The sequence below is a fragment of the Myxine glutinosa genome, chromosome 2 (genome assembly GCF_964187855.1).
Source record: "Myxine glutinosa chromosome 2, kmMyxGlut1.1, whole genome shotgun sequence".
NCBI lineage: Eukaryota > Metazoa > Chordata > Myxini > Myxiniformes > Myxinidae > Myxine > Myxine glutinosa.
In genome coordinates, this window is record NC_136262.1 from 182420273 (window position 1) to 182443608 (window position 23336).

Below are 23336 nucleotides of genomic sequence, written 5' to 3' on the forward strand. Positions count from 1 at the left end.
GGTGGGCTACAGAATGTAAACTGTTCAGTCTGGCGGAGGTGTGCGCTCTTCCGAGTACCGTTCATGTTGCTCTTGTTTTGATTTTGTTTTTGTGTGCAAGGGGTAAAAGTGGTTATCCACTTTAATGTTATTTGTACTCCAATTTCATTTATTATTTCTTATAAGCATCAATTCTTGCTTGTTCCTTTTTCTGTACTCGAGGGTACCGGACTTTACTTGCAGGATGGGAGGGGTGGTGGGTGGGGTGGGAAGGGGACACAGGAGAGCCGACGGGCTGGGGGAATTGGGGAGGGGATGCAGAAGAAGAGCTGCCGTGCTGGTGGGGCAGGAGAGCCTACGGGGCAGGTTAGGAGAACCTGCGGGCTGGGGGTGGTGCTGGAGAGCCACCGGAGTTGGGGTGGGAGGTGTGGTTTGACCAGGACAACAACCGTTGTACTCCACAATCCTGAGGAGGTGGCAAGCAGGGTTCAAACTCCAGCCACAGAGCCCTTTCCACCCGAATACAAACATCTTGGGGATAATGTATTCCACTGGAATACAACTAACATCCTGCATCACTTCAACAGCATCTGGACACAGTTGTCGAAGTACCTTTTAAACGTTGGAAAAAGTCAACTCGACGATGAAGTCATTTACAAAAAAAACATATTTTCTTTGTAACAAGCCCCTTCAAAATACAAATCTCAGCTAAGCAACGGAATTTTCACACAAGTCCTACACTTCCGAACTGGGGAAGAAACGGCGACCCACGACCACCAACGCGTCAGAGGACGCCACCTTGAGTGCTGCACCCACAAGGACGTCCGGCACACTCTGATCGGTTTTACAAAATGATCCAAAAAGGGTATCACGCCACTTCCAACGCATACAGAGATGCGTGGTGTTGGGAGTGGGGGGGGGGGGGGGGGGGAGCGCGCTGATCGCAGATAGTTTTTGAATAACATTGCCTCCAGAGAATGCCAAAGGAGACTCCTCCATTCAACGTCCACAAGCTTTAATCCCACGTTACCGTCTGGTGGCTGGGAGAGGTTGAAGGCTTCTCTGTGATGGGAATGAAGCAGAGCAAGGAGCTCAACTTAGAAAGAAGGGATCTCAATGCAACAGTGTGGTTCTCACCCAAGTCTCGCAGCTTTGGGCTTAGAGGTGCAAGGTGTAAGGGTGGGGGACTCTGGGTTGGGTTTCCGTTGATAGGGGATGGAAACGGGTGATGTTGAGGCCACACCCACAAACTGTCACAATATAATTTTGAATTTAAGTTCCCAACATCATCATTAAACATGTTCACAAAAAAAAAAATTCAGGTAGCCTATGTTCAACAGGAGGTCCAATTTGGTGATGAGTTTGGTGGCAATTGGCCCAATAGTTCAGTTCGGGTGTGATTGGTGTTACACACACACACACACACGCAATGATTTTTATTTATAAGTTTATCTTTTTCTTTTTTTTTTCCATCAATGCGCACTCAAGACAGGTGTTGCACGAATTCACCTTTCATCATTGTATGACAGTATGGCGATTTGGTTTTCTGCTGAAAGCTGCCATACTTGTGCCAAGTTACAATGCATGTCTTTTCTTCTCTGCTTGGCAATCAAAGATGTAGAGATTCACTCTGAGAACAAACCAGCTCCATACCAGCTCCATAAGGAATGGTGGTCTTCCCTAAGGGTCTGTTTTTGCTCCAATCCTCCAACATGCATGGGAGTGACATGCCTTGTACTACCTCTAGAAAGCTTGCCTACACAAATGTTCTTGCCCTTGCTGGCCAATAAAACATCCTTGAATATCTCAACAGTAACCTGTCCCAGGACACAGAGGTAATGGAGCGAGCAGTACTTCATCTCCTGGAGCCTCAGCCCAAACCCAACTAAGACCACAGTTACTGCTTTCCATCTCAGAACCGACTGACTAACAGTAAACTCCAGGTTCCCTTCTGTGGCAAACCAGTCAAGAATGAACCGCTCACCAAATATCCTGCAGTCGCCCTTGAGCAGCCATACAAAACACTTGTGCACTGTCCTGAAAATACTGATGCGGATAATCAGCTGTCCACTGAAATAAACACCTGAGCAGTAGCTCCCAATCCTCTCAAACATCCTCCCCCTGATGTGTGCCAGAAGGCAAGGATGCTGAATTTGATCGCATCAAATACAACCCAGACCTTCCAATCCATGAAGACCTGCAGAATCTTCAAAATATGTGACAAGTCACGCAATACTTGTGCTCTGCAAATGTTTTGAGTGATGCGGGGTTTGACACAAAGGACAAGTGGCGCAATCTTTGGACAGACGACAACATTGCTAATGAGAACAGCACTTGGAAGAGCACAAACCTCTGCCAGGCTGAACAGTTTACGTTTTGTATCCCACTGATAGGCCAGGTCAATTGCTTGTTATTGTCACCTAACCAACTCGTCCACCTTGTTTTGTCATAAATCGGTCCACACCTTTTTGAAACAACGTGCTATATATCGTTTCTGGCCCTTTATCTCAATGATGAAGAATCGTTTAAAATTTTTTTTTTTAATTCTCAGATCCAGATCCGGATTTGTTTTGCTGTTAAAAATTAAAGATTTTTGATATGCTAGCATTTGCTGCCGTGACTTGGCTGTCAAATTTAGACTTTGGTCCTGTGAGCTGCGTATTTGTCATACACAAGAAGAGGATTCCATCAATGTTGGCTTCTTCAGTTCTTTGTTCTCTAGTTTACTCTTTTGTAATTGTACTCCGCTCCATGCTACTGCATGATGCATGATGAAATTGCATGATGGGCACTGCATGCTGAAATTGCCGGATGCCGAAGGCTTTTGGATCCCGGCAATGATGCGCACCAAAAGACCGCACAGTTTTCATTCCGTTTGTTTTCTTGTTTGTAACTTGTGAAAATCGAAGATTTCTCAAGTACATTGGTTGGTCTTGTGCGTTATTCTGTCTGTCTGTTTGTCTGTCAGTCGCCTACAGGTCACAATTTTCAACTGATCTTTACGAAACTTCACCAAACGGTGCTGTTGGTCATAAGCAAGAAGCCTATTGTTTTGGGGTCAAACGGTCAATCGGTCAACATAGGCCAAAGGTCACCAACTTTGTCGAATTTCTAAAATCCTCAATTTTCACCTGATTGACTTGAAATTTTACGAGGATTTGCATATCTGGACACTGAATTCAACCACCAATGATTTTTGAGATCATAGGTCAACAACTTATTGTAGGGATTTCGCAAGTATCGTGCTATGCATGACATATTTCTTTTTTTTTTCTTCTTCTTTTTCTTGTTTGTCCGGGTGATATATCGGCCATCCTTCGAGCTTTTGTGAGCTGAAATTTGGGCGCAACAGTGAGCATGCGCTTTGGCAAAAAAAATTATTTATTTATTAATTAATCAATTAATTACTTATTTAATTATTATTGATTTGTTATCGATTTATTTTTCTTTCTCTTCTGCACAATATCTTCGGCATGGTTTGTGAGGAAGCTGATATTTGGACATGACAGTAACCAAATGATTTGGCTGTAAAGGGTATTTCTGATTTATTGATTAATCAATTAATCGATTAATTATTTCATTTTTCGATTGATTTTCAAAAAGTTAGGTTCGGATGAAATGGGGGTCGTATGTTATCAGCCAATCTATTCAGAATTTAATTATTGAATAATTATTATTTAATTATTTTTTATTACGCAATTAATTGTTGTACATCATGAACCTGCTATCAATGCCTGACGTGCGACTGAAGGTGGCACAGGAATGTGGAATTTATTGGTTCATAGTTTTATGTATTCTGTTTTTATTTTTTACCCAAGTCATTCACGAACCGGAAAGATCTCCATGCCCGAAGTCAAATTTTTTAAATACTTGCTTAAAAGTCAAACATTATTTGGTAACTGCTAACAGATATCCCCACCCAGGTCATACTGTCCTTTTCAACTAAAGTATCAAACAAGCCCGGTTACGCTGTTGTTAGACTATCGGTCTTGTTTTTATGCCTTCGTCAACGAAGGCATTATGTTCGTCTGTTCAGGTTGTTCGTCCGTCCGTTTGTGATAGGTTTTTGTTCCCTGTGATAACTTGAGAGTGGCTGAAGGGATCTTAGTCAAACTTGGTGCAGGTATGTATAATGAGGTAAAGATGAACTGATTATGTTTTTTGGTCATGAGGCCAAAGGTCAGAGGTCATGTCAGGTAAAAATCCTTTTACCGCGATAACTGATGAACCAGTGATGGGATTCAGACCAAATGTGGTACAATTATGTAGAATGATGTAAAGATGACTGATTAGAATTTGGGGTCGAGATGTTAAAGGAATTTGGGGTCGAGATGTTAAAGGTACTAGGTGTGTAATGTGAGAACGGCTCAAGTGATCCAAGTCAAACTTAGTACAGGTATGTATAATGATGAAAAGATTAACTGATGAGATTTTAGGGTGAAGAGGTCAAAGGTCAAAGTCTGTAATAGGTCTTTAACTTGAGAACGGCGAATGGGATCTAATTAAAACTCGGTACAGATATGTATGATTATGTAAAGATCAACATTAAATTTTGTGGTCCCGTGGTCAAAGGCAAAAGGTCAGAGGTCGTCGGGTACAAATGTGATAACTTGTGAACAGCTGAAGGGATTTAAATTAAAACTTGGTACAGATATGCATAATGTAAGCATGAACTGATTACATTTTGGGGTCGAGGTCGCAGGTCAGGTCATTTCAGGTAAAAATGTGATAACTTGAGAACGGCGAATGGGATCTAATTAAAACTCGGTACAGATATGTATGATTATGTAAAGATTAACATTAAATTTTGTGGTCCCGTGGTCAAAGGCAAAAGGTCAGAGGTCGTCAGGTACAAATGTGATAACTTGTGAACAGCTGAAGGGATTTAAATTAAAACTTGGTACAGATATGCATAATGTAAGCATGAACTGATTACATTTTGGGGTTGAGGTCGCAGGTCAGGTCATTTCAGGTAAAAATGTGATAACTTGAGAACAGCTGAAGGGATTTAAATTAAAACTTGGTACAGATATGCATAATGTAAGCATGAACTGATTACATTTTGGGGTCGAGGTCGCAGGTCAGGTCATTTCAGGTACAAATGTGATAACTTGTGAACAGCTGAAGGGATTTAAATTAAAACTTGGTACAGATATGCATAATGTAAGCATGAACTGATTACATTTTGGGGTCGAGGTCGCAGGTCAGGTCATTTCAGGTAAAAATGTGATAACTTGAGAACAGCTGAATGGATTTAAATCAAACTTGGTACAAATATTATAATGATGTAATAATGTGGGTGGAGGCATATCAGTCGATGTTATGACGCCGAAGAGTGTTCTCGTTTTTACTATTACGTAGAAACATTTTACTATCTCTTCTTCCTCCTTTATTTATACTTTAATTTGCTCATCTATGTAATACGCTTGTTCATCCGCCAGTCTCTAACATTCCATTCCACCCTTTCTTTGGACAGCTGGCCCGACTCCACCCACATTACCAAACTGAAAAATCATATAGCTGCCATGTTGGTGCTTACTGCTATGCAAAGTTAAAGACGTCTTTGAGGCTGGTATCTTCACAATCGCCATGCCCTTCCTACAAGTTTACCCTTCAGTGTAAAATGACCAAAGTGATTGTTAAAAGGATCGTGTCATGTATCGAAAGGTTCAATCTGCCGTACCTTATGAACCTTGTGAAGATCAAAGTGCCTCAAGTATAGCAAAAGTATAGGCTTCATTTTTTGAAGCAGCATTCTGTTGTCTATACACCACCAAATAACTGTGGCATTCGTTCAAGCAAGGATTTTACAGTGGAGGTTCCGCAGGTCCTCGCTATTATTTCCGACCATTTACGCATCAACGACCTGACCAGGGACCAAAAACCCATGTCATTATAAAGGTCTTTGTCGACGGACTTCTGGGAATCTCCCGACATTGTGAAATTCAAAGGAAACATCCGTCATTATTTACCTTTAACGATGTGTGTGTATATATGCATCAGGAAGAAAATAATTGGTTTCAGTGTTTCAGACATGGTCACTTGAGTTGTAATTCCATATATTTCATGGGATTGTGAGTTGGACGGGCAACCGGGATGGTCCATGGCTTGTAGGAACTGTTTCGAGTCTGTGATAGCACAATGGGGGAGGAGAAAGTGTTAACTATTCCGCTTTTTCGATGAGATAAAGAAATATGTAATGATCGATGTGGGAATGTCTGTTTGCTTTTGAGGATGAAGAAGAGAGAACAGAGTTAGGAGGGAGGGAAAGACCAACGATGAGACGGTGTAGGGAGGGGAGGTTGATGCATGGGAGGGATTGATGCCTCAAGTGGGAGTTATGCTTCTGCGAAGATGCACGTAAACGTCTCTGCGTAGCTACGCAGAGAATGGGTTTATGGGGAACCGAAACTCGCAGAGGGGTAGACGTGCACACCTCCAAAATCTCAACGCGTCGCGCGTAGCTGTGGTCATGTGCGTCAAACAAACGCTGGTTGGTTGAGCAGGGAAGTATATCCGGTAGCATTGGGGGTTGGGCCCAGGCCAAAAACGGAACTAAAACGAAGAACTAAAACATTCAAACGGAATGTTTACACTTTCAACGGAGGTGGAAACGGATTTGCGTTTCTGTACATTCTTTAGTTTTTGCAAATGCGACACTGCCCCATAGTGCACGCGTTGACGTTGTATGCAAACACCCACGCGGGCGTCTGCGGACGACACCCGTGCATGTCCGCAGACTCGCAGGAGCATAAATCAGTCTTTAGGGTGGGGAGGGTGAGGACTTGGAGTTTGTGAGGGGGCTTTATCGAGATTTTCTATCACATTGAGACCAGGGCCGATGAGCCTTTTGCGAACGATCAAATTACAGCTTATGAAAACATTTATTTTTCATCCAGCAATCGTTGTCATATAATTTGCCTATTTTATTTTATTGTCATGTTTTCTTGATGTTTTGTTTGCATGGTTGTGTTTTATAATTTACTCTCATTTACTTTGTATTTCAGTTTCCATCCATGTGTGAGCGCCTTCGTATCACTATGTATGACAGGTGAGCCTGGAATATATTTTTGCCTGTTTGTTTTCATCCATTTTTGAGTTATCTTTTTTGGATGCACCAAGTTTTGATCTCATCCTTCCTTCTAAAATCTAAAGGATGTACTTTTTTGTCTTCGGATGCATAAGGTGTTGCTTTTCTTTGGGTGCATAAGGTGTTCATCTTGTCTATCAAACGGTACGTCTAATATTTTATTGTGTGTCTGTTTTGATCTCTTCTCGACATCTACAACTATTCACTTTTATAGGGTGCACAATATCTATCTACTTTATCTTTATGGACAAAGAACCCGACTTTGCAATTTGGTTAATTCCGCCACTTCTCTAAGTTCTGTGGCATATTTTATTGACATGTGATACCACCCCCCACCCCCTCCCCGGCCGCCACGCCTAAAAGGTGGAGCATGACCTCGGACCTCCGCCTAGCCCTTCCCCTCTCCAGACGCATGTAAGGTGGTGATTAGCGAACAATTAGGCGGTCTGGTCCTGGTTCAACAACGTCTGTTGGGTCCTGGGTCTACAGTACACCAAGTCGGTCTGGTCGGTCTGGGTGAAGCAAGGAGTCTGATGGCTGGAATATGTGTCGGAATGAGTCGTGAGCTGGTGAAAAGTGGAGTTATGAATGAGAAGTGGATGAGCTAGCGGGGGTGTCGGATCCAAGTGAGATGGGAGCAGAAATTGGCCAGACCCTAACTAAAAAGAACTCAACGATTTTTTTTTTCCCCTTTCCCTCATCCATAATGTGGGGAAATGATGGACACGATGGTCCTAGCTCGGTGCAGTAGAGGACGGAATAACCTCAAACATTCTCTCCCTCTTAAAACTGGCAGTGTGAGTCTGATTGGTGTCAATGTCGTGTTATTTCACAAGTTTGTCATAAGCGGATACTTAACCAGGTAAGCTCTTCACTACTCTAAAAGCTTTAAGTACGACTTAAGTTGAACTTTTGTATGAACTTAAGAGGATTGCATTTGAGGGAAATTTTATTAATGGTTTGACCTCTGGATAGTTGTTTGACCTTTTTTTTCAGCTTCCTCATCCCAGTTTTTGTGTGCCCACATGTATTTGCATGTTCGGAATAATAATGTGCAGGTGTTCGACTTTTCAAAAATGAAACGTGTCCAACACTTGTGTGCAAGGCCGACAACTTTTGTCCTTTGTGATTGCTGTGTTTTTTGAGTGTTTGCATTGACAGTGCTCTGTGACCTTTTCTTGACAGGGACCAAATGAGTCACGATGATGTTGTGGGCACAGCCTTTCTCTGCATGTCCAAAATATCCTGTTCTGGTGGTGGAGTTCAAGGTAAAATGGGTTTGGTGGTTTTGGGAGCACTTGCATTGCTGACCAAGAGTAAATTGATATTTGCCATATTTATCGTACAGTTCTGATGGTCCATTAACGTGATGAAAGTTTGAATAATGCTCTTTGGCCAATTAAAAAGGTACGGGCAACAGTTTTAATGGAATTTCAATTTTTAAAAAACCTGAGACTCGACTGATGCTGCAAAACACAACTTTCCCCACTTGCTGAGCAATGAAGAAATGTGCAGGTGAGGTATGCAACATGAGTTCATCAGTCATGTGTCATGTGCTTTATGTACTACACCATATATGCAAAGTGAAACCCGGGCTTAAGCAATTACTTCACTTTGTCTGTTCACAAACGCCAGTTTATGATCGAGAAACAACTTATTCTCAATTGAATGCTAGAATTTGAGCACGAATCAGAACACAAACCGACAGATTAGCAGTATTTGGCTCTGCATTTGGCAAATTTTACGTCTTGTCCTGATTGCGCATGCACAGAGTTGCAAGGCAAACTTTAGTGGGTCTGCCTCTGAAGGGAGACAGGGCGAGGAGGTTGGTAGGAGGATACAAGCTGTCCGCGGGTGGGGATGGAAGGAGTAATGGCGTAGGAATAATAGTATCGGAAGAGATCAGCAAGTAGGTGTTCAGACTGGAAAGATGGGAGGGATGGATAGTTATGGCATGGGTGGTGGTAGAGGCAAATGGTGCATGTTATGTCGGTATATGGGCCACAAACGGGAAGGACTCTTGTCATCGTCTCATCCTCATGTACATTTTCATTTTTATTTTCCTAAATTTCACTGATTACAAGCTGGAAATTTATAACAGCAATATTAACAAGCCCAGAGCATGATGGTGGTGTAGGACTGACATCGCAAAGGTTGTGGCTTCAAATGCAGACCGAACGTTGAAGCAAAAGCATTTTCTACTTGTATTGTTTATGCCGAGCTATGCAGTCCACACCATCTCCAACTCCCCCCTCTCCTCTGTGGTGTACAGAGAGCGTTGCTGGGTTCCTGCCCACCTTTGGACCCTGCTTTATCAACCTGTATGGTAGCCCACGAGAGTTCACTGGATTTCCTGATCCCTATGATGAACTTAACATGGGGAAGGTGCTCGCCCAACATGCATTATTATTATTATTATTATTATTATTATTATTTTTCTTTAGGAATTGAGAATTGATGTTAAATGTTGAATATAATGCCATTTGAGTTTATAAAAACGTGGAAAAGTTAAAAGACTGCATTTCCTTGGATTATAGCAATAACCGAGAAAATAATTCAAACCATAATGGTTATCAAAAATGAAACCATATATGAGTATGGTATTGCTTTAAGTATGAATGTAGTATACTTTAAGTAGTATTGCTTTCCTGATTATTGGAAGTACTGTATACTAATAGATATATAGTGGGGGGGTTGGGGGGGGGCCTATGTACTCTATTTCAAGTTCATGTGCAGTTCATGTTAATTTTGGGCAACCAATATAAATGTATTCTACTGGGTCCTACTAATCGAAAAAATGATCTGTTGACCTTTATTGACCTTGACTCAAGGTCAAAGTTCAAACGTCATTACAGTGACCATACTTCATCCAAAGTATATCAACCTGAGTACCAAACTGTGGTAAATTTCACAAGGAACATTTATGACATTTGTTTCGTCATTTGACCTTTTGTTTTTTGCAATATGCAAATGAGCTAATTAGAGACAAAAATATGCATAATTAGCATACCCTGTTAAACATATATCCCGGTTATACATATAATGGCTAGTACATCCCGTCTCCAGAAAATGTTAATTGTTCGTAATTAATCACAAATGTATCCTGGGTCCTATTAGCTGACTGATGTTGTCAATATTCTTGTGACTCTTGTGACCATGAACCAAGGTCAAAGAGCATATTTTGGCCGCAATTCTGCATTACCCTGATTGTGTTCCTATGTGCATCTAATGGTTATTGTTGACATCAAATTCCATCTTCAAGCTGATGAGCAGATGATTCACGTTTCTGTAACAGACAAATATTGGAAACCATGATTGGGGCAAGGGCAAATCAATGTGTTACTCACATAACTGAGACTAGTCAAAATAATTATTAAATGTGTATGAATGATGAAACGTTTTGTTAATGAGTCAAAAGATGAAATAGCAGAGTTAATTGAGACATGATATCTGTCGCTAAATGAAATATTATTTTCAAATTGATGAATTAAAATATCATTTCCATAGTACATTCGATCCAAGTTATCATTTGAAAGTATTAAATAATTTGACTTACCAATGGGCACTAATAAAAATCAAGGTATGAATGAGGTTGACTGTAGACCTACATGTAGATACTACATATCTACAGGTCATTGTATCTTACAAAAGCATTAATTCTTTATCTTAACAGGATTGGAGTCCTTTCCTGAAAAGAGCAAGCAGAATATATGTGACACGAACAAGCAAAGTGATTTGGACATCTGCCAGAATCAATTTTGTGTTTTTAGGCAACAAATTAAATGTTAAAAATACGAACAATGGCTAAAAACTCAACCAACATGAGCAAATGAGCATGATGAATGAACAGTAAAAAGAAAAGCATTGGGAACTTGAATCCAAAAATCAATATTCTAGACATCCGGCTTATTTTGCTTGATCGCATCACATGGTTAAAATGACATTTGACATTTCACCTTGGGTCAAGGTTAGTAAAGTCAAGTACATGTCAAAGGTCAGTTAATATCAAGAACATGTCAACAGAAAACAATAAGCAACATATTTTTCCAGTTTAGGATCCAGCAGAACACATTTGAGATGATAACTAATGATCGGCATTCAATAATAATGCGAAGTGATGGGATTTACGTTTATGGTGAAGACTATATGTTAATTATGCATATTTTTTCTCTAATTAGTTTATTTGCTTATTAATTTGCATATTGCAAACATCTGAGGGCAAATGACGAAACAAATGTCATAATCAATGTTCCTTGTGAAATTTGCCACATTTTGGTACCAAGGTCGATATACTTTGAATGAAGTATTGTCACTGTAATGACGTTTGAACTTTGACCTTGAGTCAAGGTCACTAAAGGTCAACAGAAAAAATGGCGACATCATTTTTCCGATTAGTAGGACCCAGTAGAATACATTTATAGTGGTTGCCCAAAATTAATATGAACTGCACATGAACTTGAAATTGAGTACATAGGCCCCCCCACTAATAGTTACGATTATCAGCTTTTGCATCTTTTTATGTAATGTTATGATGTTGGCTGACTTCCAAGCAGATGGAAGATGACATAGGGCCAAGTTTCGGGTTAGCAGAGCAGAAAGGATGTACAAGAGCAACAGAGCATATTTTTAGGACATGAACTGATGCCGTCTGGTCCAGTGGCAGATTCAGAATCGAGGGTTGCTAGAAACTTTATCCACCTTCTCAGCTGAGAAAGACAGTCCAGGAGTGGTTGGGTGTGACTGGATATGGTGGGAACAGATGATGAGTTGGGGACACAATGTTTTGAAGCAAACAGAATTGAGGCATTCGGTCTTCTCACGAGCAGATTCGGCTGTGATGCCATTTGAAGAGAGGGAAAAGATTGGGGTTGGGGAAACTCCAGAGAGAGACTTAACAAGGCACCACTAGGTTTTAGAGAAATAAGCCTTTAGTATCAATCTGCCATTTGCTTGATGTCTTGGACACAGGTCCCATCAGTCAAATTTGTCGACGGATTGCTGGCACTGACACGCTATGGCTGCCCGACTCACCTTGCCAAGCCAAATTGCTCTATAATGTTCAAACAGCGTTTGTTTCAAGTTCCTTCTAGTTTCACAAATGTAGAATTAACCAGTCTCCATGATGAATGGTAAACTACCCCGGATTTGCCACCAGTTTTTATCCTGTCCTTTGGGGAGCAGGTATTTGGGGGATGTTTTGATTTTTTGTTTTTGTGCCCTTGACCTGAACCTGGTTACCCACAGCACGTATGCAAAATCTGGTGGAGATTGACTCAGCCGGTTGTTTTATATGATTATCAGACCTACATAAATGTATATATAATTTGCCAAGGTCATGAGCATCAGTGGATTCCACACATTTGTGCCGAATATAGTAGAAAACTAATTAGCGACATCTCCAATATATCCCCTCAGCACATGCATAACACTGGTGTTTCCATGATCCATTGTTAAAAATTTGCTGTCGGCGACATTATTTTGCCGACGTGCAGCAGTTTCATTCCTCGTGAAGGAAAACAAATGGGCTGCAGATATCTACGGCCGATTGAGTCAGGTGTACGGAGATGCCTGCCTGCATGGTGCGAGCAGTCAGGTCAGTGAAACACTTCATAGATGGAAACACAGGCATCGCTGATCAGCCACGATGTGGTCGGCTGAGAAGCACCATGACTGAACACACTAAGCAGAAAATTGATGCGCTCATCATTGAGGGCCGGAGGGTGAGGGTTAGGGAGATCGCAGCGCAGCTTTGCATGGGACACCATGCCATTCAGGAGATGATCTCGACCTTGGGATATCGGAAACTTTATTCCCGTTGGGATCCCTGTTTACTTATGGAGGAACACAAAAACACACGCATGCATGTATCATGTTTACTTCAATGACATGCAGCCGAGGGTAATGACTTCCTGCTCCATATCATTTTCAACATTCTGCTCGTGACTGGAAATGAAAGCTGGTTCACCATTTCGGCCCAGAAACTAAGTTTCGATGAGTGGTTGAAAGCTGGTCCATGTTGGCCGAGTGAGCGATGTAAATTGAGGAGTTGCTGTTAGGAGGAAGATACAAGAGTTGGGAGCAGAGGGGAAGATGCAGAAAAAGTTTCATCAGGGGTTTGAAGGTGTTGGAAAAGTATATAGACATTGAGAAATATCGTTCTTAATGTGAAGTGCCGCTCAGCTGCCAGGCCGGTAACGATGGGAGAGTCTGCCGACCAATCTGCTGACAAGTCCCATGATAGCCATGCACTCGTATATAATATTTTAATTTGTATTTTATATTTTAAATGTATTTTTGGGCATTAATATTATATTAATTATTCTGTACTTTTTGTTTTTTCTGATTGTGGATGATTTTGTCAGGGTGAGGGCGTCTCGTATCGAGGTCGGGTACTTGTTGAACTTTGCACCAAGCTGGAGGACAGCATCGAACAAAAAGTGGAGACAATTGACAACGATAGCCTGCTCCGCTTGGAGGTGCTCAGTCGTGAACCCCATGGCTTTCTCATTGTCTAGCGTGCAAAATCTGATTCCGCTACACGTTCTGCTTATTTTTGTTGCATCATTTGTATGATTTGTTTGAAGTGTTGGTTTATCAGAGAAAAACCTGGAAATTCTTCTCCATTTTGCACGACCAATGCAGCGTTACCTTCGACGCCATCGTTTCCATCTCTTTGCATCCTTCTACACTGCCACAATGCTGACTGACGTGGATGATCCAATCCAGTTTGAAGTCAGCATTGGAAATTACGGCAACAAGTATGACGTCACGTGCCAGCCATTGGCCTCCACCACGCAGTACACTCGTGCCATCTTTGATGGTATGTCTGATCTGTTTTTATTACTTGCAAAATCGAAGAATTTTCAAGTATATTGGTTCGTTGAGTTTGTTATTCTGTTTGTCTTGTTTTGTCACTCGCCTACAGGTCACAATTCTAAACCGATCGTCATGAAACTTCAAGTTTTAGGGGTTATCACAATTGCGAAGCCTATTGATTTGAGGTCAAATGTCATCTGGATGTCAAATTCTTAAATCGCCATTTTTCATCCAATTGACTTATAAATTAAACAGCAATTGCAGAGTGCCTCGCTGAATTGGGAAACTGACTATTTTTGAGGTCAAAAGGCCAAAGGTCAACTCAAGGTCGAACATCAAATATCAATTTTCATCTGAAAAATCGTCTTTTAATCCGATTGACCTGAGCTTTGATTAAGATCATCAATTTTAATCTTGATGAAATTGACAATTTGATGTGTCCAAGGCAACCATTTTGGCGGGAGGGGTGGATTTTGCAAGTATCGTGCTCTGCATGACATCTTCTTGTTTTCACATTACTGGTACATTTTACTGGTTGCTACCAAGTCTTTCAAAGTCTAAGTCCTGTTTTCCCTTTGGTTTGAGGTGGGACAGAGATCGAGAGTATGTCTGTGTACATGTGCGGGGGAGGGAGGGGAGGAGGAGGGGGAGTACACATCTGTGGGTTTTGAATGGGGAGGGAGAGGAATAGGGCAAGAGTAAAGGTGTGTGTGTGTGTGTGTGTGTGTGTGTGTGTGTGTGTGGTGTGGTGTGGTGTGGTGTGGTGTGGTGTGGTGTGTGTGCGTTCGCATGATAATGTAAAGCGCCATGAGGTTTACTCTGCTTGATGGGGCTATATAAGACTCTATTATTATTATTATTATTATAGCTAATTGGTAATGATTTCCGTTTGAGTTTGATTCCTATCCCTGCTCTTAAACCTTTATCTTGGTGTCTTTGTATGAAAGATGTATTAATGCAGGTCTTTTTGAGGAATGTCAACATGACCGATCTGTTATCATTCGCTGTTAGACGTTAAAGATCCCACCATGCCTTTCAAAGAGGTGTCTATTTTTGTGCAGGTACTATGGCCAAATCCCAACCCTGAGTGACAGCCTTCCAAAACAGACTTGTGGACCTGTCCAGTGTTTGTTCTCAACTGTCACTGCCAGAACCGCCTGAAGTCGAATAGTGTACGGATCAGTCGGTAGTGTTGATGCGCCTTGTGAACCAACTGCTTTGTTTCGGGAAGATTAATTTAACAATAAATTGCACCATTTTGCTTGATTTGTTTCATATCTCTCCACTCGACCTTCTTCGAAGGATTGTTTTTTGCTTTGAAGTTCGTGTGAAAGTTTGTTTTCCACCAACCTGTCCACTTCACCTCATCATTGCACCAAATGAATAACTTTTGGTTGCAAATGAACATTCAATCCACTTCAATTTGACTGTACCAGCGAGTAACTATTACCATTTCCAACCAACAGCGGTTTTTGTTTTGAAACCTGAAAATATCACTTATTGAAGGTGAATTTCGTTCCACAACCTCGTGCTATGCACAGCACCATAAACCGTGCGAACAAGACTGAATCGTAAGAGTTACTGAGTTAGGAAAATGATTTTATTTTGATCAACAAGTCTATAAATTGATATGAAACAAAAACAACTGACTTGTGAAACTTTAACAAGAGCCTTTAATATCTTAATCTTTACATTCAGCAATCACCTTTATTTCCTCTGCTGCCAAAGGTGGTCCTAGGTTATGTTTTCACCCCTGTGTTTGCCTGTGAACAGCATATCTCAAGTTGTGGATGCATTCGGATGAAATTTTGTTGGACAGGTTGGGTTTGTGACAAGGATGGATTGATTATATTTTGGTGAAGATCTGGATTTGGATAAGAGATTTTATTTTTTTTTGGTGTTTTTCACCATTGATAAGTGGAGCCAAATACGATATATAGCACGATGTTTCAAAAAGTTGTGGATGGATTATGACCGCTTGGTGGATGAGTTGGATGTGTGACAAGAACAAGCCGATTAGAAGTTGATTCACCAAAATCTAATCATTTCGTCCTTGTGACATACGCTACATCTCTGCCAAATTTCATCCGAATCCGTCCACAACTTTTTGAGATATTTTGTTCACAAACGGATAGATGGACGGACAAACGGACAGAAAACATAACCATCATCCACCTTTGGTGGCGGAGGTAAATATAACGGAGAAAAATGGCAATTTGCTCGCACGCAAAGCGGCAGACAGAGGGAAAAAAAGGTACTTCTGTCCCAGGCCTGAGTTGTTGTTGTTGTTTGCCGAATTTCAACTGCGGGAGTTGTTGTAGCTGTTGTTGAGCCTCAACAGTCATTTTGACTTATTAAAGATCTGTTGAAATCTGTCACCTTGTGCTGTTCATATACCGTGCAGGTTGTGCTTACTACTACCTTCCGTGGGGGAATGTAAAACCTGTGGTGACCCTTACATCTTACTGGGAAAATACCTTACACCGATTGGAAGCTCAGAACATCTTGCTCTATGCTCATTATCGCCTGGTACGTTTCTCGCATTGCTTGGGGTGTTGCACGCATTGCGTGTACTGCAATCCCATTCACTCCAATGTTATTACAATTGTTGTTGAACCACATCAATCTTAATTTTTGCTGTGCTTTTTAAAATTATTATTATTTTAAATTTTTAGCTCAGCTGGAACATAGTTCCAGGGAGCTTATGCGATGGCGTGTTGTGTTGTCAGTCCGTAAACATTTGCAACTTCTCTGAAACCGCCGATGGGATTGTGACCAAACTTGGTCACATGTTTGGTATGTTGCAACTAAAGTTTCTTCACGGCATTAAAAAAATGGAAGTCTAAAGGGGTCTACTGGGGGTCAAAATGGGTCCAGGTTTGACCCCCCAAAATATAATTTGCTTTTTCCTCAAACTACACACACTATTTCGATTAAACTTGACCACAACATTCATCACCCATGATGTACCAAAGTTTGTTCACAGCACTAAGAAAATCCAAGTATAAGGGTGTTCATGGGGGGTCAAAGTGGGTTCAGGTTTGACCCACCAAAATAAGTATTTGCTTTCTTCTCAGAAACTACACACAATTTTTACGAAACTTCACAACAAACCAACACCCATGATGTACCAAGGTTTGGTCACGGCATTAAAAATAAACATGGGGGCAATACCCCTGGTGGCCCTCCACCCCACCCCAATTTCCAGTTTTCACCTGGTAGAATAAACTGCGCTCACCTGGTAGAATAAACAGTATACTACAATGACTAAAGTTATTTCAAACCAATTTCAATGGTTGCTAGAAGACAGCGCAGCATTTGGAATCATACAAACATAATCCCAAGACTTTAAACAAACAAAGAAGAAAATACCTATTTAGGGGGGCAATCCCCTCCTAGCCCCCCCCCCCCGTCGACCTCCAAAGGGGCAGATATTTTTTTAAATTCCATGAACAAAAAAATTGGGCCCTAAAGGAGTCTACGGGGGGTGGGGGGGGCGGGGGTAAGGACTGTTGCCCCCCCTAAAATAGGTATTTGCTCTCTGAAACTATACACACAGTTTTGATGACTTGATCAAAACTTTGTTCAAGGCATTAGAAAAATCGGGGTCTGAGGAGGTATATGGGGAGTGGGTGGGTGTTGCCCCCCGAAATATGTATTTTTTTTTGGTTTGTTTAAAGTCTTGATTACGTTAGAAGACAGGGCAGCATGTAGAATCGTACTAACAACCATTGAATTTGGTTTAAATTACCATGACGCTGTTTAAAATACCTTCAGTCAGTGTAGTGTACTGCTTTATTCTATAAGGTGAGTGCCGAGGGGTATTGCCCCTATTTTTTATTTTACCTGTGCTGTGTTGCATGTCTACAAGAGCTCTGCATGGTTGTTGTTGTTGTTGTTGTGGTGGTTCTTGGTGGGGGCGATTTTTGAAATGTGCTCCCATTGGCCAGACAGCTGACACCACCCACATTTGTTGCTTGACTCCACCCACCATGGCACCCAGCCAAAATAATATGGCTGCCATCTTGGCTTTCTTGTGGGCCTAATATATCAGAGACCTGTAGGCCTTTACTGATTATAGACTGCCTGGGTTTGTTATATCAGATTTCCATTTGCTTTGTTTGGATTGAGTTACTCAGCATGAGGGAACCTGAAAAATCTAATATGTCAAATAAAATGAATAGTAAGGTTTAATCGAGTCCGTCAGCACGCACCCCACAAGAAAATAGCACTTGTAATTTTCAATGGCCCCATATTAGGGTTAAACGATCCATGACCATGTGACCAATCAGCCAGTTATGATATAACCATGGAGAGTGTGACATTGCTGAGGGGTGTCGAGTTAATATTTTAATAGCACATTAAATGTTTCCCAGTCGCGCTGTTCATCTAAATTCTAAATGCTTTAAATGTGTGCTTCCCAATAGGCCCTTTCTGGTTTTTGTCACAGGTTGTGACCACAGCGTGGTCATTCTTGTTGTATACAGACTTTTTCTTTTCTTGACTTTTTCACTTTGTTTTGTTACAGCCTGAATTTAAAATGGACTTAATTGAGTTTTTTTTTTCTTTCTGATCTACACATAATACTCCATAATGTCAAAGTGGAATTAATTATTTTGGAAAATTTTTCACAAAAGAATTAAATATTGAAAAGCTGAAAAATTATTGGGTCAATAAGTATTCAACATCTTTGCTTTGACGCTCAAAAGTGAGCTCAGGTGCATCCAATTTCCTTTGATCATCCTTGAGATGTCTACAACTTCATTGCAGTCCACCTGTGGCCAATTCAATTGATTGGACATTATTTAGAAAGAAACACACCTTTCTGTATAAGGTCCCCCAGTTGACAGTGCATGTCAGAGCAGGAACTCTACCATGAAGTCCAAGGAACTGTCCGCAGAACTCTGAGATAGAATTATGAGGAGACAGATCTAGGGAAGAGCAGAAAACAATTTATAGTGTTGAAAGTTCCCAAGAGCACAGTGAGCTCTATCATTAGGAAGTGGAAAGAATATGCAACTACCCAGTCTTCCAAGAGCTGGCTGTCTGACCAAACTGAGCAACCTTGCAAGAAGGACCTTGGTCAAGGAGGTGATCAAGATCCTAATCACTTTGACGGAACTACCATGTCAGCCAGTGATGGTAGTTCTATGAACCTGTGTAATATTCAACTCATAATTGCTCCAATTTGTACTCGATATAATCAAACTTTATGTACATGAAGTGTAACCTGACTTGTTTGTCTAGACACTTTAGTAAACACATAAGGTTTGAAGACTTGGTGTACAAATTGGAGTGACAAATGCCCCTCATACTTGGAAGTCAAGCTTATGAAACTCATCAAGTAAATAAGTTTTCCACCTGTTTTGGTTTTCAATGCACATTTCTGGGTGAGGAACCTGCTGGTGAAGAGGTGAGGACAGTGTACATGTAGTCGCTCTTATTCTGTAAATGTAACACATCAAGGAGTGTGTCATTTGAGGCTTTCTGGACAGCAGAATAATAGGATCAAGGGTCAATGTCGACAAAATGGGGGTGAAGGGATGAACTAATGCATCCTTGTGTGCGTCGGACGTCTCTTATTCTGTTTTACATCCTTGAGGCATTGTGACGTGAATGGTGGGAACAGGGTCTCAGCAGGTCTAGTAAAGCTCCTTGAAAGAAATGGGAGAAACCATGAAGTGCCAGTGGGCAGTAGATATAAAATGCTGTAGGGTAAAGTTTTTGAGATGAACTCGGGAAGACCATTCTAGAGGTGATTTAAGGGGATGAATTGATGGAGGTGACTATAAAAGTTTAAATTGGTGGAGTGTAACAAGGAAGGAAAGGGTTTCTGGTGGAATGTGTACGACCTGCAAAGGTAGGGTTTGATTGAGGGTGAGCAAGCAAGAAATAAAAAGGACGCATGTGTGCGCACACTCACCTCGCTCTTTCATAATATATACGCATGGCCAAAAGTATGTGGACACCGACCATCACACCCGTATGTGCTTGTCGAACATCTCATTCCAAAATGTGATTTAAGGGGATGAATTGATGGAGGTGACTGTAAAAGTTTAAATTGGTGGAGTGTAACAAGGAAGGAAAGGGTTTCTGGTGGAATGTGTACGACCTGGAAAGGTAGGGTTTGATTGAGGGTGAGCAAGAGGACAAAGACAAGAATGGAGCATGTAAGAAATGAATTTTTTTTTTTTTCTGCAAGTCCGATTGTCTGCAGTGAGCAAGAATTGGACTGAGACTTGGACTCGTGTCACAAAAACGGAGTTGTTTTCAATGTTTGTGTGTGCCCCATGTATTTACAGGAGAGACACTTGAAGGAGATTAGAGACGCCATGAGCTTGCCGAATCAGATGGACTTTGTGGCTTCACTTTGGTCCAAAGCTGTAGATGACGTCATTTTGGACTGCAGGTATGGCGTATCGGACGCGAGTCTTCATGGACGTTCACAGTTCTACTTAATGTTGACGTCAAAACCAAAAAACGGTTGGTTTGAGTCAGTGTCTTATGCTGTCGGTTTTCAAGTGGTGAAGCAGCTTCAATATTTGGCTACATCCTTCCATCTGTCAAAAATGAAGAACCTTGCGAACCCACCATGTTTAATTCTAAAACGTAATTCTAAAGGGTTCCAAAGGGTAATTCTTATGTGTTCGAAAGGATTCTAATGGGGTACACTTGTTTCTAGGCTTTGCCTATTTCATGTTAAAAATGCCAGACTGAACAGCTTCCTTCAGGCACAGATGCGTTTTTTTGTTTTGTTTTTTTTTTATTGTTTTTTTTTTTTTCCGCTATGATTTTTGGACATGCACACAGAGAATTTCCTTGCAGGAAGGGGGTTGTGTCGATGAGCTGACCCTGGGTAACCCCAGCACATTTGCAAAATTTCGAAATTGGCCAAAGAGGGTATGGAATTGTACAGAAATAAAAAGGACGCATGTGTGCGCACACGCACCTCGCTCTTTCATAATATATACACATGGCCAAAAGTATGTGGACACCGACCATCACACCCGTATGTGCTTGTCGAACATCTCATTCCAAAATTATGGGCATTAATATGGAGTTGGTCCCCCCTTTGCTGCTATAACAGCCTCCACTCTTCTGGGAAGGCTTTCCATTAGATGTTGGAACATTGCTGCCGGGATTTGCTTCCATTCAGCCACAAGAGCATTAGTGAGGTCTGGCACTGATAGGCAATTAGGCCTGGCTCGCAGTCGGCGTTCCAATTCATCCCAAAGGTGTTTGGGGTTGAGGTCGGCGCTCCGTGCAGGCCAGTCGAGTTCTTCCACACCGATCTCCACAAACCATTTCTGTATGGATTTCGCTTTGTGCACAGGGGCATTGTCATGCTGAAACAGGAAAGGGCCTTCCTCAAACTGTTGCCACTAAGTTGGACGCACACAATCGTCTAGAATGTCATTGTATGCTGTAGCATTACGATTTTCCTTCATTGGAACTAAGGGGCCGATCCCGAACCATGAAAAACAGCCCCAGATCATTATTCCTCCTCCACCAAACTTTACAATTGCCACTATGCATTCGGGCAGGTAGCATTCTCCTGGCATCCACCAAACCCAGATTCGTCCGTCGGACTGCCAGATGGTGAAGCGTGATTCATCACTCCAGAGAACGTGTTTCCACTGCTCCAGAGTCCAATGGTGGCGAGCTTTACACCACTCCAGCCGACGCTTGGCATTGCGAATGGTGATCTTAGGCTTGGATGTGGCTGCTTGGCCATGGAAACCCATTTTATGAAGCTCCCAACAAACTGTTGTGCTGACGTTGCTTCCAGAGGCAATTTGGAACTCGGTAGTGAGTGTTGCAACCAAGGACAGACTATTTTTATGCGTTACGTGCTTCAGCACTCAGCACTCAGCGGTCCAGTTCTGTGACCTTGTGTGGTCTACCACTTCACGGGTGAGCTGTTGTTGCTCAAAGATGTTTCCACTCCACAATAAAAGCACTTGCAGTTTCCGGGGCAGCTCTAGCAGTGCAGAAATTTGATGAACTGACTTGTTGGAAAGGTGGCATCCTATGACGGTGCCATGTTGAAAGTCACTGAGCTCTTTAGTACGGCCTGCTGCCAATGTTTGTCTATGGAGATTGCATGGCCGTGTGCTTGATTATATATACCTGTCAGCAATGGGTGTGACTGAAACAGCCGAATCCACTAATTAGAAGGTGTGTGTGTGTGTGTGTGTGTGTGTGTGTGTGTGTGTGTGTGTGTGTGTGTGTGTGTGTGTGTGTGTGTGTGTGTGTGTGTGTGTGTGTGTGTGTGTGTGTGTGTGTGTGTGTGTGTGTGTGTGTGTGTGTGTGTGCGTGTGTGCGTGTGTGCGTGCGTGCGCGTGCGTATGCGCACGCGCTATATGCATATTTATCTCGCTCTTTATTTTATTTCTCTCTCCTGTTTGTTTATCCCCTTGCCATCTGTGCCCAATTTTTGCTCCTCGTCCACTGTCAATTTAACCTTGCTCTTCCAGGAGCCTCGCTCTAAAACATTTTTTTTTTTTTACTTCATCCAAATTCTCTGGCCTGTTTCCTTTTTGATTGATTCTATATCTGTTGTATTGGCCCCCACCTGTAAATATAATTTTTTGCAGGACATTTTGTGTGATGAGTTCATAAATTTAATTACAGAGTGTAGCTTTTTAAAATTTGCACAAATCAATAATAAGCTTCTAACATTGTTTTTCGCCCACTGTTTGTCCCAGTGTCCCTTTACCATCTCTGGAGCTTGTATCCAATGTTACGAAACTCGACCTGCAGAGGTGGCAAGACCGTGTGCAACAGCTGGCCTTGCTCGTACAAGCTGCACATCAACTGAATAATACCGCCAGGACTGTCGAGGACACGCTGCAAGAGATGGAGGATTGGCTGGAGACACTGCTGATGCTGGCTACTGAGGTGAGTAAAGCTGAATGAGTAGCTAAGGGTAGCAGGTTCACAAACTACCAAAGGGGGAAACACAAGGGGGAAAGGAGGAGCATAACGCAAAAACAAGTAACAATGGCCTAGAGAGGAACAATGACAAAAGCATGACATTGTGCATGTGCGTAGATGGGCAGCTCATTACATTATTGTCCACTGACTTGCTGTCTGTGGGAGAGTGACTCCTTAGGAATACACCTCCTACTTTGAGATTCCAATTGTGTGGAAGGCCTAGATTTTGACCACCTCGATGGGAGCAATGTGGGAAGCAGGATCACTAGCCCAGAGTTGGGAGCCAGACTCCATGGAGCTCCTGTATGAAAGCTTTGTACTGTGATGAGCTTGGTGCAGCTCAATAATGCCTTGGTTCTGAAGAAGAGACCATCAGTAGCACAAACCTGGTCCTTGTAAAAGGATGCACACCTCACTGCCAAAAAGGTTTTCTTGATGGAAGAAAACGATGAGTTTTTGAGCTAGGTGATTGGGCTTGTATGGGGTGGTGGTTGGAGGAGTCCACGGTGGCAAC

General features: G+C 41.9%; 1 protein-coding gene across 5 annotated transcripts in view; it reads left to right on the forward strand.

The window, feature by feature from the left end:
* DYSF (dysferlin) overlaps positions 1-23336 on the forward strand; it is a 221820-nt gene that overhangs the window by 93868 nt on the left and 104616 nt on the right. For all 5 annotated transcript variants that reach the window (XM_078772024.1, XM_078772026.1, XM_078772022.1 and 2 more), the window contains exons 15-22: positions 6987-7030; positions 8255-8337; positions 9342-9454; positions 13432-13545; positions 13712-13889; positions 16290-16414; positions 20188-20294; positions 22594-22786. In XM_078772024.1, the coding sequence (XP_078628150.1) occupies positions 6987-7030; positions 8255-8337; positions 9342-9454; positions 13432-13545; positions 13712-13889; positions 16290-16414; positions 20188-20294; positions 22594-22786 (957 nt within the window). The remainder of the gene's footprint in view (positions 1-6986; positions 7031-8254; positions 8338-9341; positions 9455-13431; positions 13546-13711; positions 13890-16289; positions 16415-20187; positions 20295-22593; positions 22787-23336) is intronic.